At 43.1% G+C, this 18,559-nt stretch overlaps 1 protein-coding gene across 1 annotated transcript; it reads left to right on the top strand.

Moving 5' to 3' along the window:
* The first annotated feature begins 579 nt into the window (after positions 1–579).
* Positions 580–13,677, top strand: SFRP4 (secreted frizzled related protein 4). The gene is made up of 6 exons (XM_052793052.1): positions 580–1,227; positions 1,383–1,463; positions 1,547–1,612; positions 4,282–4,480; positions 7,612–7,675; positions 10,188–13,677. The coding sequence occupies exons 1-6, from the start codon at positions 651–653 to the stop codon at positions 10,371–10,373; spliced, it is 1,173 nt and encodes a 390-aa protein (XP_052649012.1). The 5' UTR covers positions 580–650; the 3' UTR covers positions 10,374–13,677.
* Positions 13,678–18,559: the final 4,882 nt, after the last annotated feature.

The raw sequence follows: 18,559 nt of genomic DNA, 5'->3' as shown, positions 1-18,559 counted from the left end.
TGACTGCCCGCAGAGCAGCCCCGCACCGGCCCCGCGCTGCCCCGCTCCCGCCGCCCGCTCCCGCCTCGAGTCGACTCCCGCCGTTTCCCCCTTCCCGACCAAACCGGCAAAGAACAACTTCCCCCACCCCGGTCCGCCTCACGCGTTTCCCCGTCCGTGCCGAGCTCCCAAGCCCGCAAAAAGTTTCTGCTCCGTGTCCCTTGGGAAAACTCAGCGTAAAGTTGAGCCCCGCAGGAGCCGGAGAGGGGGCGGTGGGAGGGGGGGTGCTCCGGCAGCGGCTCCCGCGTCCCCTCCCGCCTCCTCCTCCTCCCCTCTCCCCGCGTGGGAGCGCGCAGCCCCGCGGCAGATGCGTGTGGTTTGGGTTTGCTTTTCTCACACCACCACCACCCCCTCCGCTCCTTCCACCTGAAGGAATTTATGACAGAGATGAAAACTGAAACGGAGCTGGAGCCGCGGAGGAGAGACGCAGTGATGTCGCCGGGGGATTAAAACGGGGTGGAGGTGATGTCACCGTGCCTGCACAGCAAAACACACACACGCGCGCGCACCCACACGCACCCACACACACACAGACACACACACACACCCCGGAGGAGCGGTGCTGCCAAGGGAGCGCGATCGGCCCCACGTCACTCGTGCCACCAGTATAAATGCGGTCCCGCGATGTCCATGGCTGTCGGCGCGGCGGCTCCCGCGACTCGACTGCAGCCGGGCGGCGGCCAAGGAGGAGGAGGAAGAGGAGGAGGAGGAGGAGGAGGAGGAGGAGGAGGAGGAGGAGGAAGAGGATGCTGCGCGCCTTGGTGGCGGTGTCCCTGTGGCTGCGGGTGAGCCCGCGGGCGCAGGGCGCGCCGTGCGAGGCGGTGCGCATCCCCATGTGCCGCCCCATGCCCTGGAACATCACCCGCATGCCCAACCACCTCCACCACAGCACCCAGGAAAACGCCGTCCTCGCCATCGAGCAGTACGAGGAGCTGGTGGGTACCGGCTGCAGCCCGGTCCTCCCTTTCTTCCTCTGCGCCATGTATGCCCCTATCTGCACGCTGGAGTTCCTCTACGACCCCATCAAGCCCTGCCGCTCCGTCTGCCAGCGAGCCCGCGACGGCTGCGAGCCCATCATGCGCCGTTACAACCACAGCTGGCCCGAGAGCCTCGCCTGCGACGACCTCCCCGTCTACGACCGCGGCGTCTGCATCTCCCCCGAGGCCATCGTCACCGACCTGCCCGAGGGTGAGGGCCCCGGGGGGAGCCGGGGGGGCGGGGGAGGGCAGTCAGACCCTCTACCCCTGCCGGGCGTGCCGGGCAGGGGGGAAAGGGTTCGGGACCCCTGCCCCGGGAGCCTCTCCCTGACAGCTTTCCTTCCCCCACCGCCCCTCTGTTTGCAGATGTGAAGTGGACGGACTTCACGCAGGGCGTGCTGGTGCCGGAGAGACCCCCGGAGCCCGACTGCAGGAGCCGCGGCCAGGGTGAGCCTCGGCCCCCCCCCCCATCCCCGGAGCCAGGCCCCCTCTGACACCCCTCAACCATTTCCCCTTCTCTTCCTTTGAAGAGCGATGCAGGTGCAAAAAGACAAAGCCTACGCTGTCAACCTACCTGGCCAAGAACTACAGCTACAGTAAGTGCGTGGGTTGGGGGGGTGTGTAAAAATACTTTGCTTTGCGCGTCCCACCCGTCTCGGTGCCCCCCCACGAGTTTGGCAGCTCCAGCTGGGTGCTGCACCCACACCAGGCCCCGTCCAGCAAGCGCAGCGTGAGGACACCGCTCCAGCACAGCCTTTCCAAGTGGGTTTTTGCCCGGGGACACCCAGCCGTCCTCTTCCCAAACCAGCCACTCACGCACACCTTGCGCAGGCGGTAGCAGTCATCACGTAGGTGATGGCGTGTTTCTGATAAAAGCAGTGAAATGTCGGTAATGTGCACTGGCATCAACAGGTCGCTCTGAAGAAAGGGTGCTTGCTACTGCAAAGGTCCCTCTAGTAAGCGCAGAGATGTGAGCATGACCATGTGCTGCTTGGCCGGCTCCGGTTTTCATCTAGCAGGTGGAATAAACAGAGGTTTATCACCTAAATAAAACTTGTAAATGTGAACGAAGCTGAAGCAAGGTAAAAAGTTATTACTTAGAAATTTCTATATTCTTTTACTTACTATCCAGAGTTTCATCTGGTGCGGAATTGTCAGAGATTAACTGAATTCAGTGACAATTTGCACCAGCTGGCTGAGGAGTTGGCCGATAGTTTTATGGTATGTTGCATGACTTATTGGCAATATAAGTAAGCATTCACCCCTCTTCTCCCCTGGCTCCCCCCGCTCTGGTTTTCTGATGCTGGGAGCCAGGAAGAAGTCTAATTAACATTAGAAAAAGATCAGATTAAATATCTGTAATGTCAATAGAAATCCCCTATTAACCATGAATTTAGCATGCAGTCTCTTGGTCTTTTGAAATTTATGGGCTTTTTCTCAGGTAAAAGTTGTTTCTTCAAGGAATGTATTGAGTTCTTATGTAATAGGGTTATTATATCCAGTCAATTCCTCTTTGTCTGATATCAAATGAAAGCAAGTTTGTAGTTATTTGCTTCTTTGTTAGTATAGGGAAAAAAATCCAGACCCCAGTTAGGTGGGAATAATCAAGCTGAACATCTAACTTAGGTAATTGTACACTTTTTCTGTTATGGCATTTTGGTGCATTTATATCATATATTTCTTCTATATAATTCCTTAATCCATCTCAGGAGAATACAGTGATATGTCCAGGTGGGGCAATGAACTTCCACACTTGTCTGAAATATATGAAAAAGCAGTGATATAAAATGACTATTCTGAAATGAAATACAGGTGTTAGTCATATAAATTCTGATTCCAGTGACTTCAGTGGGAGTGTTGCTTGAATAAAAACTGTAGGTTGGGATCCAAAATTTAATTCCATTGACTTTGTGAAATGAAGATTTTGGTTTTGAGAGGTAGATTTTTATTCAGCCTCCTCTGAAACAAATAGATATGCTCATATGGAAAATGAATTCAGAGACAAGGCAAGGCAGAACAAGTCGAATAAAATCCACTTTTTTCTGAAATCCTTTAAAAATAATATATACAGCCAAATTGCTTTTCTAGCTGGCCAGAACTTGGTTTCAATTAGACTTGAAAATGCATTGTGAATCTCCAAAACTGAAATCCCTCATGTGTTTTGTGGCTGTTACACATGTCCTGATAAAGTTAGCACACAAAACCCAGACAGCATTAAAATTGCTGGTGTCCTGTTTTCTACGAGTGAAGTTTATTCCAAGCTTTCGTAGGTCCATTTGAAGGCTTTTGACCTTGTGGCTGCCAGGGGCAGCGTCAATGCAGGCTGGTCACCCTGTGGTACATACCCTTCTGACACTTCTTCCACTCAAGAATTCTGTGATAATAGGACCGTTCCTATTTTGACATTTCCTAGAGACAAAGTCCTTTGTGTAAAAAAACGTGCTTCATTTCTCTGATTTGGTACTTCTCACAAGGAAGAAGGGGTGAGATGCTGCAGGGGTAGGTACTGCCAGGGTTCACAGGTACAGAGTTAGCCAGGGAGCTCATCCTCAGAGCAATCTACACAGTTTCACCTTCTTGCATCCATGCAGACATGCAGTATTCCTCAATAAAAGGTAAAGATATGAATGTTTGTGTATTCAGAGTCAGAAGAACCCGTTTTGGAGTCTGTTTTGTATGAGGATCTTACTAATGATGGCTAATCCAAAGGCAAAAGATGAAAAAAGTATAGACCGAGTAAATCACAATCCTAAGCCTCTTAGTTTTTGACTACTTGTTTCAAACCTTCCCTTCTTTCTTATATTTAAGAAAAGACTTTAGTTCCTGGATGCAACCTACAGGGAAATGATTTTATTATTGAGAAGACTGAATTCATGTTAGCTCTCTGTGAGGTAAATTATTCATTACTTAATTGGAAAAGGGCAGATGTGGCTATAGAGCGGGTCCGATTTATGCAAGGGGTTGTTCAAGTTTGAGTCAAAGAAGCTGTTTTTGTGTGCGATTCCAGGCGAGATTGCTTGGCCTGATCTGGCAAAGATTTAAGCACATGTTTAATTTCACAGTTGTCAACAGTCTGACTGAAAACCAAATCAGGATCAGGCCTCTGTTATTCTAAGCCACTGTACGTGCCCTCACATGAAGCAGTAATTCTAGTTTCACAGCCAAAACAACAGCTTTCAATTTAATATGTTTTCTTTAATTTTGAGATGTGTTTAAATTTCTAAGACCATTTGTTGTTCTCACACCTCTCTTTTTATAATCGCAGTCATTCACGCTAAAGTAAAAAACATAGAAAGAGGGAACTGCAACGAGATAACGACTGTGGTTGAAGTCAAAGACATACTTAAATCTTCGACGTCAATTCCTCTGTCTCAAGTGCCTCTTCTTACAAATTCCTCCTGCCAGTGTCCACCTCTCCAACCGAAGCAGGATGTTCTCATCATGTGCTATGAATGGCGCTCAAGGTAAGCCTGGGCGATGCGGTGCAGAAAAGTGTTACAGCTAGCTGTGATAGACGGGAAGGAGCTCTCTTTCTGGTCACGAGCATGTTTTGTGAGTTATAGTTAATATTACACCGCTGATAGTTTTTCTTAAGATAACTCACATGTACACCTACATGTTTCAATTACCTTCACAATTAACTTTTTCCACTTAATCAGTCTCAGCTCTGCACCACAATGCAGTGTTTACAAAACCTGGCTCACACGTGAAGCATAAACTCTGGTGGCATTGGGTGCTGGCAGTGTATTGCTTAATGCATCATGCAGCAGTTCAGGCACCTCCAGCATTTTTGGGAGTGTTTTTCCAGGACGGCTTTCCATCAGCGTGAGCTGCTTCACATGCTACAAGCTCGATGGTGGCTGTAGGTGGTGGTCCATAGTGGCAGGACCATGTGGAAGGCACAGTTCTGCCTCACCGACCCCTCCGGGGAGGGGACAAGAGATGATACACATCTGTCTGCAGAGCTGCTGGAGACAGAGCCAGGCTTTCTCTGCTGGCCTATCCATACTTCGGACCGGTGCCATCGGTGAGATGTTTCTGATCCCACAGCTGTACCGGGACCAGCCAAAGCTGCAGCCATTGGAGCTCCGGCTCCCAGATGGCAGATGAAAAGTAAATACTCTCAGAGCAGCTTGCCAGTCCTGCTGTATGATTAAAAGGCAAAACAAAACTAACTTTACCAGACCTTTCATCTGGCAGTCAGCCTAGCCCTAGGCGTGGAAGGAAATCCAGCATGCTGGTCTGGAGGGGAGGGAGTGATGAATCACAGCTCCCTTTTCTCTCTGGGTCCTTGAGGCAGAAGGGGACATCTCATCCCCGTTAGCACCCCAAATGTACCAGTAGCAACAGATGGCAACAGGACAGGTTGTGGCGTGGTGGGTACATGTGCCTGTGTGCCGTGGGTCAGAGGTAAGGCAGGTTTGTAAAATGTGCAGGCTGGTTTTGCACACAGTGATGTGACTGTTAATTGATCATGCGCACTTGTTGAGGACCATAGAACACCTATGTGCGGAACTTGATGGGCCATATCTATATTTTCAATGAGTTTTATGTTGATATATTAAAAGCATTTTATAGGTGTTTCTATATCTGATACCTTATTACCTTACCCTTTTTTTGTGAGCCAACGGGCACAGTGTTTTATTATTACATGGCACCTTGCTCCTCCAGGTCTGGAAATATTTCACAAGGATTAATTTAGAGCCCTCTACTTTGTGTTAGCCATTTTAGGGACACATGCTCTGAGTCACGCAGAAGGACCACGGCCAAGATTGCGATTGAGGAGCTCTGAGCTGCAGAGCTTTGTTGGAGAGGACCCTCAGGAGGCTGTCAGGGAGGGGAGATTTCAAAAGTGAAAGATCGCAATCTATTTCTCCATTACTATGGAAAAACACACCATTCACTAAATATTTTGTGATGGTTTCTAAAGGCCACTGAGGTTTTTAATTTCATATAGTGTACTAAAATGGATTTGAAAAAGAAACATAAACTATTATATGTGTTTCCTGTTGAACTCAGTGGCATGCAAACAGAAGGTTTTGAGTTACAGCAGCTTTTAAAAATGCCAGAAGCAAAATGGGTGGAAGCTGTATCTCCACTGAAGTTAATGGCAAAACACCCATTGCCCATCAGCAGGGTTAGGGTCTCGCTCCATGATTTGGCCCAAACAGAAGCTGCATGAGATGCACACTGTGTTGTGGTTTCATTCATCATGATGTGGCCTTAGCTTCAATCCTATATGTTAATTACCTAACCTCTTCTGGGAAAGAAAAGGAGGTGTGTGTCATGTTGGTCTTGATTCTCCAAGGCTTGCACTCATTGTAGTCCTTTTATATTTGGGCAAAGTGGATGCACAGTGGCTAATGGCTACGAGTGGCAGCATTTTGTACTGTTTTTGAACTCGTATGAGCAGCAACACTGTTCATGGAAACTGGAGGTCAGGCCCAGCTATGGTGTGTAAATCTCACCCGCCAGCAAAGTGCTGTATGAAATTGTGTGCATTCATAATGATGTTTTGATGTCTCCAGCCAACACTGATGTCTAAGTAAAACCTTCCAGAATTAAGGAAATTATATTAGGGCATATTAAGGCCCAGTATCTTAAAAAAAAAAAAAGGATGAAAAGAAAAAAAAATTAAAATTGTTAGCAGAGGAGAAGATGATACAGAAATTCCAGCATCCCTGTGCTATAAAATAGTTGCTTCTAGGTTGGGACTTAGAAAGTGTGACATCAAACTGCTTTAGAATAAACTATTTTAGAAGCTACATCTACAGTTAATAGTTAAGGCATCTACAGTTAATAGTTACATTTTTGTTTTGTTTATTTCATAACACCTAGACTCAGTATTTTCATACAGGAGCTAGCCAGATTTCATTAGTAGGCCAGTATCACTGCCCATACATTTTCCAAATTCACTTTAAAGCACTCATTAAGTAGTTACGTGTAGGAAATCCATAATACTGTCCTCATGTATTTATAGGTAGAAATGGAGATGGTTGTAAGTGATCAGGTAAGGTGTTACTATTCGTCAGCTGAGCTGTATTAACTGGTGCATGTGAAACAGCTTTTTTAAAATTCAGAAGTAAAATACATTTCTTTCAACTACTCTTCTGCACACAAACACACAGAGAAATATATAGTGGGCATAAGTAAAAATACATGTAGATATACCTTTAAACAGTTTCATGGGATGTTACCCAACCCATCACTTTTTGTTAACAGTGATCAAGACAGGACAATTTCCCCCTGCAGAATAGCTGCAGGTGAAGACAAAGGGCTCTAAATGTTTTCTCAACACTGGCTATGAGCTGCAGATTTGGCTGTAAAATCTGATTTCTTTTGAAAACTATATTCTGTTTTTACAGAGTTCAGAATAGGATTTCAGAAGTATCAGTATAAGCCTATAGAAATCCATTAGAAAGCATTTAGGCATGGAGAAAAATATTTTTCTGCCTATCGTCCCGTACTGAGAAACTGTCAGTACCAGTACCTGCTGGTGCATTTCAACCTCGGTCTGTGTTAAATCATCTGGAATGACATCTCGGGAATCAAAATCAGAAATATCTATAACTTATATTTATTTCTTAATTTTCAGGTTGATGCTTCTTGATGGATGTCTAGTTGAAAAATGGAAGGATCAACTAAACAAAAGATTTAAGGTAAATACAACCAAAGAAAAAAATGCTGATATTCTTGATAAAAAGTTAAACACCTTTGATGTACTTCAGCATTGAATAATTTGCTTGACTTTCAGATATCCATAACACCTCTGGGTATTATTATTTTCACTTCAACATTTTCATACCTCATAATTACATAGAAGTGTAAGTGAAAATTTGAAAATTTTAGTCTTGCATTTTAAGGCCTCTAAAGTTTTATTTCCATTTTATTTCTGTTTTATCTGCAAACTGTCCCTAAATATTATGGTTGGATGATCTTTGTGTGAACTCTGGCTTATTACAGTAATGACTCTAGGAATTTCTTTCCTATCACTGCTAAGGTGAGTAACTGTCAAATAGGTGATATGCAGAGGAGTATATAGTTCACCTTTTAGGTAAGAAAGGAAGTTAAAATCCACTGCGCTGGATAAAAGGGCTTTGCTGCATTAAAGATTGCAGGTGGGAGGCACAGACTTCTCGCTGGCTACTTCCCACTAAAGACCCACTGAAAGTGTTGGCCCTCACTGGTTTCAGGGAACATTGGAAGGAAAAGTCTATAGTATGGAGACGTGGGAGGCAGGAGCAGCAGATGCCCCTGCTTTTGGGGGCTTCAGGGTAGCACTTGCTATCACTTCCTGCTTGTAAACTCCTCTTTATAGTGGAAAGAAAGGGTGGATCAAGACAGTGTCTGAGTCTTCCTCAGACTTTTAGAGATGGAAGAAAATTATCTCTGGAACTCAGAAAGGGTTTCAGAGCGTTAAGGACGTACATGTATACTTATTTTAATTATGAGCTGATTGGCAATTGATAGAGAAGAGGAAAAAAGATGTATGTATCTATCCGCAGAAGCTTTTAGATTACAGACCAGCTTCTTGTGGAAATTGTATTTGATGCTTTTATCATTCCCTTTTCTCCTCACTTACATACGTAAAACCTATGTGTGAAAAAGAAACCATGCTTTAAATCTTTAAAAAAATAAATACATTGCAATTGCAGATGATACCATGAGGGATTTAGGAGAATACTGACGTATGACTTGGACTCTTGAAATCCCTTAGCTGTCAACTTAATAGCCTGTTACTGGCACACAGTGTGTTTTAGTGGCCTCCTTACACTGTTTTGTCATTTCTAATTGTGTCTTGAAACCTGTTTGAACATTCATTTCCAGACTGTCAAATAGATGCATGACTGCCAAACAAAATAATTCTCAAAGCATGTGTCATTCCCTCTGATATTAATAGTTTCATAAATTAAATCCTCATTTAAACATGTTTGACTGGGACATGCATAAATGCCTTTTTTGTTTTATAAAGATACATATAATGACCCTGACGACACAAAGATAGCTGTATGGAGCTAGGTATCACAGTGGCTTCATTTTAATGCCCATCATTCATCCCTGAAGACTTGCATCCAACTTTTGTCTTGAGTTACCACTTAAAATGAATGTTTTGAGCTGTCTGTGAACTACAGAAGACAGTTGTTAACATAACCACAACATGGCTGGCCTCTCCTCTAGCCAGGGCAAGAGTCTGAGTTGCAACAGGGTCAGTGCAGAGATATGAAATAGGAAAGCTGGACAGCACTTCTCTTGCTCTGACCACTGGGCAAAGCCCCTGCCTTTGGGAGTTTCAGAAGAGAAAGTTCATTAATAGAGGGCAGAGGTGAGACTCTTTCCAGGTTCTACTATCTACCGTGCTTTCCTTAAAATAGGTATTTCTGTTCCTAGAAGTGAAAGACTGCAGTCTCTGCCACAGTGTTGTGGAACTCTCCATATTTTGGACCACCTAACCACTTAACCTCTTTTCTAACCACTGCACTTTTTGGTTTGGAAATCTGACAGCTATTCTCTTTCGTGGGCTCATTGATCTCATTGCTTTTCAAAATTTCTCAGGGATGCTGCTGAATAAAGCTGCAGGTGCATTATTCACAACCATCCCATTGCAACACTGAAAACTGTGATTTCAGTGGTCATCTCCGTTGTCTGTCCATAACATAAGCTCTTTCATGCCCAGTGCTCTCCACCCCAGGGAATAGCAGAAGCAGAAAGTAAATACCACCTTCCCTTGTAGCTGTGTGTTTAAATATATATCGTGAAAGGACAGTCTGCTTTCTGCAGACTTTTCTGAGGAAAAGTTAAGTAGCACGTTCAGTAAGACAGCAAAGAAGGGCTTTGCAAAGGAATTCCAGTGCGCAGACCCTGTCTTTTTGATGGCAGGGTGCCAGCTCCCCTGGCTTTCTGAAAAGGCGCGAGATGCATGCTCACATGCAGCATGCACACGAGGCGTGCAGTTGTCATTGTCATCTGCTGATATCGTGGAAATCCTCCCACCCAAGAACACGTGGCAGGTTCCCCCTGCAGACACTGACATCAATGGCCCCGCAGAATAGAGCACAAACCCATTAAAAGCAGCACTAGTATCACTGGTTCAGCATAGCTTTGATTAAGACATAATTGTTTATGATTATGTCCTTCCCCAACTCAGCCTCTTTGTCTTCCGCATTTCCACAGAGGTGGGAACAGAGACTGCAAGAACAAAAGCTGCGAACGGCCCACAGTAAGAACCAGAACGCAGGACGCAGTCGGAGCGGAGCCCCAAAACCATCAACCAAGAACACCAACCCACTGGTCAGTGGCCCCAAAAAGGCCATTAAAATAAGAAATGGCCAGAAAGAAATCAACCCTAAAAAAGTGTGAGTGTGAAATTTCCAGAAGGAAAGACTTTCCCTGCACAATGAGGGTCACAATCTGGCTTGGTCGGCATGTTTTATTAATCCAGAACTCATTGACTTAAAAACTCACAGCAGTTTCTACATAGACGTTTTTGCTGCACTTGACTTTTAAAAGGTTTGCTTTTCCTTTCAAGCCACTGCAAGCCACAGAGCATAGGTTTGCCATAATATGTGGTAGGCGTATTCAGGCTGACTGAGCTTTATCTTAGGGCTCTGATTTGCAATTCTAGATTGATCTAGCCTTGGCTGCCAGAGATTTTAACTCCTTGTGCCCGTTGCCTGCTCTGCTTCCCTGCCAGAGGTTGGCAAGCTGCATCGGGCATCTCTTCTCTCCTCAGAAAGTGCAGTGGTGTAGTAGTCAGCGAGTTATTCTGTGAGTTCGTCTGTGAATTAGTCTGGTGAGCTGAGAGCCATAGCAGCTGAGGAGCAGCAGAGGAATGGTAACCTCTGGCAGACGTCTTGGGCAGCAACTAGTGCAGCTGCTGGAGCTGAATCTATCTGCTCTTTGGAATCACAGCCCTTGTTCAGAGCCTTCAAAAGCATAGTTTACCAATAAGCATCTGGGTATGCATTATGTGATTATTTTTCTCTGTGTGCCAAAAATAAGCTTACACTGTTAGTATTTGATCTTGTGGGTTCATGTAGCAAAATGCATTGAAAGCAGACATTTCATTTTTTTATTGTACTTCAGGCTGGCTTCTGTTGTTATAATTTCAAATATATTTAAGCATCTAATTGAAAAATCAGTATTTTTTAAAAGGACAGATTAAAGTGAAGATCTGTAGAATTCATAAAAGTCACACTTATGTTTGCTGTAATATAGCTTTGTTATGAAAACTGGAATAGCAGCATTATTCTAAACATAACTGACAGCTACTGTACAGTATTAAGGAGAAGATAGGGCTTCATGTGGCTCAGCGTTCATTTGGATAATTTTTTATCATTTGACACCATATTTCTAAATCTTTCTCTGATACCAAATAAATAAATAAATAAATAAATAAATAAGGCTTGTCCCTATTCATGAACTTCTCAAAACGACTGGCTATCTGCAGTTTTGCTGATCCAACAGTAACATTTACCCTGCAAAGGGTCACAGACAAAGCAGATGTTTTTATTTATGTACTAAGTTTTACTGACTTAACATTTGCCATGTGAGGTATTAAAATAGCAAAGGTGATATAAATCTAATCGACATAACTCCAAGATGGCATTTACGCTATTCCTCCCAAGGTGTACTTGGATGAGGCAGTACGGATAGCACAGTCTGATTTCTGCTAACACATAAGAAGATCACCTACATTAACATTGTAAGAGCTCATGATAGACATCTGAAAGAGCTTCAAGAATTCCTGCAGCAAAACTAAGGACTAGACTTGGCAATTCTGGTATCTATAAAAGAAAATGAGCATTTCTAAAACAGAGAGGGTCTATGTCAGGAAAAAAAAAAAAGAATTCTGTGGAGGTTAATACAAGGAGTTGCAATTGGTCACGTCAGTGTATTGATCTTTGTCATTACAAGAATTCCCATTAAATCTGCTTGCATGAAATTCAAGGCAGACTATGCTGGAGTGATACTGGTAGCAGCAGTAATATACTGGGTAATACGCTAACACAAGCTGAAGACATAGATGCCAAGTTAGAATGCTTGTAACAAAGGGACAGAGGTGTTACAGAAAAATGGAATAATAGTGTATGGGGTAGTTCGGGGGAAAAAACCCCACCCTACATGATCATTGGTTGAGCTTTGAGGAGTTGGTTAAAATATGCAAAGGTCAGCATTTGAATGTAGCCCTTCCTGCTAAATCTGGGCAGATGCAGAAATTTATCTTCATGGAACACCTGCAGAATTACATCCAAAATTTAATCCAGGTGCCAGGAATGCTTAACATATATTTAATCTATTGACTTTAGGGGGAATGTTTGACATGTCTAAAAAACCAGACCACAGACAGGTGCCTAAATACAGACTACAGGTGAAACCTTAATCCTGTACAATGAAACGGAAAACCTGAAATCGAAATCAAAGGAGACAGAATTTCACTGTGGGTGACTAAGTTAGGTGAGTTTGAAAATGCTGACTTAATTAAGCATGATCTGAAACATCAGTATGATTGGAAAGCTTCTAAAATAGCTTTATCTACTGTGTAGCAGGAGTTGTTAAGTTTGATTACCTATTGATCCCAATTTAAAGTACCTCAATAAATATCTGTGAGGTTAGCTATTAAAAATTAGCAACAGTCCTATTAATGTGAGGTTGAAATAACAAATACCAAAGTTCTGATACTTCACTTTAACCAATTTTATTGTGAACATGGTCAAGTGTGGTGTTTGTTGAATGAAACTTTTGGAACAGCTAGCTAAACTTCATAGCAACATCATATAATATTTTACAACTGTTAAAATCAAACTTTTTTCATTTTTTGATATCAGAGAAAAAAATGTAAAAATTATTTCCTCCAGAGAATAGTCACCATTCCTTCTGTAAGTTACTGTCACTAGAATGACCATTCCAGTATGTTGGAATAAACTTCAATGCACCGAGCCCGATGTTTCCAAACCCCTTGACATTTTTATGTATGCTTTATGCTGACTAACTCTCATTCTGATATGGTAAAAATACAGAAGGCAATACCACAAAAAGCAGGGGATATCATAATACAAAGAACAGATGTGCAGACAGGGGGGATGGATTAGTAAGGTAGCGTGTTTTCCCAAATCCATTTTTTTCTACTTTTTAAGAAGCCATGGGCCAACTCAATTCAAGACTAATGTAAGTCACTCCATTATGAAAATCCCTTACAATTATTAACTCACTGCAACATCAAATGCCGGCTGAATCCAGACCCAGAACATCCCCACCCTCCAGCCCGCTGCCCTTCCCTTGTGAAGGTGTGAAACAGATGTTGGAGGAGCGAGGGCTGTTCGAGCAGGCAAGTGCATCCTCCTGCATCCCCACGTGGCCCACTCACCACTTCAACTCCCCAGCATGCATCAAAAAGTCAGACTCACCTCTCCTCATGCGCATCCATGGCCAGTGGTAGTCATTGCTGTGTTACCCAGCACCAGAGTCATGAAACCTCGATTTAGTAGAGCAGGCTAATAGTTCGCTGATGGACCAAAGTAATTACTGTACCTATTTACAGCTGAAAAGTTAACAGGCCAAAACTTGGAAGTGTCAAATGTTTTTTCTCAGTGTTACAACTGCCTTCTTACTGAGGGGCTTTGCATTTTTTTAATATAAAATAAAAATTGCCTGGAACACGGAACATATGCTTCTAGTGCATTTCTTACTACCTCCCACACACATGTGCCCGGTTTAGTAAGCGGTGCCATTGAATATTTTCAGTGAATGTTCTAACCTCAGTTCCAAAAGAATGAAACCTGAAAAAATATTTACTCTAACTGTGAATAATTGGCACCGTTTTAGAAGGTCACTGTAAATGCAAATCAGAACTCTTTTATGAACCACATTTAAAAAAAAAACCATAAACCTCCCTTCAACAAGACCTGAATGACCCGGTCACTTTAATTCAATTCAGTGTTGCAACTTCATTACTTTTGTCCAGCCATTGCATATAACTGAGAAATACCTCCTGTACAAATAAAAAGAAGATTTTCCAGTCCAAAATACTCAAACAGCTCTTAAATTATTTTATCCAGCATTGTAACCTAGATTCCAAATGAATGAAACCTGAAAAAATATTTACTCCAATTATGCACAACCGAGACACACTTTTTGGTTGCGCTTAGTAGCTGAATGTAAATGCACATCTGAAAACGTTTCCTTCACCAGATTTTTCTGGTAAACCACATCAGCTCCAATAAATTTTGTAAACAAATATAAATCCGTCAATATGGGTCAACACACATTCAAAATTATGTTTCCATTTATAGCAAAAAACCAATTACTTGCAATTATTAATTTCTATAGAGATGCATTACTTCTAATTAGACCTAGTCAAAGCTCTGTGGAAAAACCACATTCAATTTCAACTGCTGACACTGTATTTCCTGTAACATCTCTGAAATTAAACACCAGCCATATTGGAAGGTGAAACAGGATTTCAAACTTGCTTGTTACATATGCAGTAAATTCAGAGGCTTCCAGGCACTCTATTAATACCAGACTGGCTGGTATTACCAGAAGGCTTGTGGATAAACAAGTATGGCGATAAGCATAAAGGAACACAGCTGGAAGGGAGGACACACTCCTTTTCTCTAGATGAGAATACTAAGATCAAAACCCAAAAGTACCTTAAATATGTCAGAGGGTCTATGTTACAGATAGAAGGTTAATGGATGCATCAGAGTGATCAAGAGATGCCCCAAACAGACCAATACCTGAAGTATTTTCATCCCTTCTGGTTAGAATATGATGAAAACTTTCATTTGTAGATGCACAGAGCACATCGGTATTTATCCTCTGAGCAAGGTAATCAGAAAGCTAATCATTTGCTGACAAAGAACTGTGGATAAAGTGAATAGATGCTTACAAGGTCTGACCTGCCAGTGTAGCTCATTCAGCAGCCAGAGCAAAGGAAAAACAGTGCAGCGGTACACAACCACAAGCTGATTGACTCCATCTTCTTGGCGGGGAAAAAAAGCTTTTTCCCCACTTCTCTTATTTCATTATGCAGTAATTCAGTGCAAATACTCACTACAATCAGACATACTAATTCTCCTTAAACAATATTTTGGGATTCAGAACCAGCTTGTTTATCATTCTAAACTGAAACAGATCTTTAATACAGTCTTAGTGTCAGATTATGATTTCATTAAAGTTCCTAAACAAGGAAATACGTGGTCTGTTGTACAAATAAACACGCCCTGTGGTTCCATTTCTCTCCTGCTGGGACAAAAATCAGAAGAATAATTATGTTATCTGTTGTTAGTGTTGGACGAATTTTCATCACATCTCTGCACCACCTAATTCTATGCTGAACCACGAGATATTTTCTAAATAAACGGTTGTGAAGGTCACATTCTCTTTCGATCTGGCATTTAGATATGGCTAAAAGGACAGAGTCAGACTTTCTGTAAGATTTGTAGGCAGAAGAGTTGTGTAAATTTAATTGTGAGAAGATTTTAATCTGTGAGACTCAATGGAGTTTATGCTGGAACACATTCCTCCTGACTCTATAAATGCAAATGCTTGCTGATCCCATCACAAGTGCTCAATTCTTAAAAATTACATCCATGTCTACGTCACAGTAATGTAAAATTTGAAGAAGAGCGGGTAGCAGTCTAGATTATGTGTACAATACCTAAGTGTTTGTGATGGGTTAACCCTGGCTGGACGCCAGGTGCCTACCAGAGCCGTTCTACCACTCCCCCTCCTTCTCAGCTGGACAGGGGAGAGAAAATATAACAAAGAGCTTGTGGGTCGAGATAAGGATAGGAGAGATCACTCACCAATTACCGTCACGGGCAAAACAGACTCAGTTTGGGGAAAAATTAACTCGATTTATTACAAATCAACCGGAGTAGGGTAATGAGAAATAAAACCAAATCTCAGAACACCTTCCCTCCACCCCTCCCTTCTTCCCGGGCACAACTTCACTCCCGGATTCTCTACCAACCCCCCAGCGGCACAGGGGGACGGGGATGGGGTTTACGGTCAGTTCATCACATGTTATTTTCTGCCGCTTCATCCTCCTCAGGGGGAGGACTCATCACACTCTTCCCCTGCTCCAGCGTGGGGTCCCACCCACGGGAGACAGTCCTCCACGAACTTCTCCAACGTGGGTCCTTCCCACGGGCTGCAGTTCTTCACAAACTGCTCCAGCATGGGTCCTTTCCAAGGTGTGCAGTCCTTCAGGCACAGACTGCTCCAGCGTGGGCCCCCCACGGGGTCACAAGTCCTGCCAGAAAACCTGCTCCGTGGGCTCCTCTCTCCACAGATCTGCAGGTCCTGCCAGGAGCCTGCTCCAGCGCGGGGTTCCCATGGGGTCACAGCCTCCTTCGGGAACCCACCTGCTCCGGCGTGGGGTCCTCCACGGGCTGCAGGTGGATATCTGCTCCACCGTGGACCTCCATGGGCTGCAGGGGGACAGCCTGCCTCACCATGGTCTTCCCCACGGGCTGCAGGGGAATCTCTGCTCCGGCGCCTGGAGCATCTCCTCCCCCTCCTTCTTCACTGACCTTGGTGTCCGCAGGGGTGTTTCTCTTACATGTTCTCACTCCTCTCTCCGGCTGCCGAATACCGCCGTCCCAACTTTTTTTCCTTCTTAAAAATGTTATCACAGAGGCGTTACCACTATCGCTGATTAGCTCGGCCTTGGCCAGCGGCAGGTCCGTCTTAGAGCCGGCTGGTATGGGCTCTCTCGAACACAGGGGAAGCTTCCAGCAGCTTCTTACAGAAGCCACCCCTGTAACCCCCCCCACTACCAAAACCTTGCCACACAAAACCAATACAGTGTTGAGTTAAACTTTTAAAGAGACAAAGTAATCTAAAATATTGTCAATATTTCGATTACCATGCTTTTGAATGCATGAGATTTTAATAATTCTACAAAAGTCTGTATGTCAAAGATATAAAACCTTCATGAATCTAAATCTCTTCATCAGCTGACTGAAACAGTTATTTTTATTGTTTTGAAATGTATATCTTAAATTCCTCCTTTCCAAAGCTGCTGAAAGACTTTAAGATCAAGAACATATTCAGAAGAAGAAAATAAGCATTAATAAATTAAATGTTCCCACATTTCAATTTGGGCTGGGATACTTATGCAACATGAATAAAAACTGTCATAGATCTATGCATAATATTTCAATGTAACCTACCGCATCATTTTAACCAAGCCCAAAAAAGGGATCACAATTGACACACATGAATATATGAACCCAAATAAATGGAATCCTTCAACAACTAATAGTTAAACCAAACTGAAAAAAAATGCTATATTGATTAAGGGTGATGTAACAGAGGATGAAGAATGATGGTTAAACAAGCAATAACTCAGTATATAAAATTTTATCACACTTAAACAGGCAGAGCTACTGTACCCCTACAGCTAACTGCAATTTCTAAGACCAGTGCAATAAATGATCCACACTATTCAAAACCTGTGTATGATACCTATCAAGCTATTTGATTGTGAACTTCCATCAGAAGTTTCATGAACTCTTAATAAGACATAAACACATTTTGCTGTTTTCAGCATTTCTGCTCCTGTCAAAAAATAATCCCATCTAAACTTTCAACATTGTATTTGCCCCCCTGGTAGAGAAGCCATGAACTTGGCAAAGATCTTGGGAAATGAGCTGAATTGATGTATGTGAAATCGCCCTACTCAGGCCTTTTCTGAGACTGCTTCTTGGTTTAAAGTACAACGTGCCAGCACCCAAAAGACCCAGAGCACTGAAATGATGCCAGGAAGAACAGTTTTAATGGGTTTTTGAAGCAAAAACCAAGCCAAAGAATATACAGCAACTATGAAGTATGCTTCTCAGAACTCACCTCACCGAGGCGACATATAAATTCTGCGCTAATCACAACTTCCTACAGGCTAGCTAGCCTCAAGTTGAGTTTATGGCAGTAAAGCAGCTGTAGGTGAAAATGGGCCACCAGGAGAATGCTCAGTCCAACTTCTGATGGAGGAATGTCTATAATAACAAATGACCCAACACAACAGAAACATTTGTCAGGAAGCTCTTTATAACAGCTAGTTGTATTAAATACAATAGGAACAATAAAGAAAGCGTGAGAAAGACTTCACTCTTTCTGGACTTTGCACTTATAATCAATGCTGTAAGTACATTGCTTTAACTGAACGCCATTCTTCAGTATCTCAACCTTCAACAGACTCAGACAGCAAAAGTGAGAATATACCAGCTACAGAAGAATATTTGTGTTCTTCATGAAAGGCCAGCCAAGTTAGACAGAGACAGGATACAAATTCACTAGTTTGGCAAGGAGGTATATGTCAGGAATAGCTGTTATGTAAGAGCTGACTTTATATTTTACTTCATCTGATATATTTGAATTGAGTAAATGTACTGGAAAGGACCTTCTAGTTTGTTATCCTACTTGTGAGAGTAATCATTAGAAGATGTTTAGGGAAAGGATAAATAAACAATGCAAATGTTTTTCAGGGCCCTGAGGGAACCAATAGACCTTAATAGCTCTGAGCAGTCTCACCCGGATGC

Source organism: Harpia harpyja, chromosome 1 (assembly GCF_026419915.1).
Source record: "Harpia harpyja isolate bHarHar1 chromosome 1, bHarHar1 primary haplotype, whole genome shotgun sequence".
Classification (NCBI taxonomy): Eukaryota; Metazoa; Chordata; class Aves; order Accipitriformes; family Accipitridae; genus Harpia; species Harpia harpyja.
The sequence above is the reverse complement of the archived record's forward strand: the minus strand, read 5'-3'. Positions and strand labels throughout refer to the sequence as shown.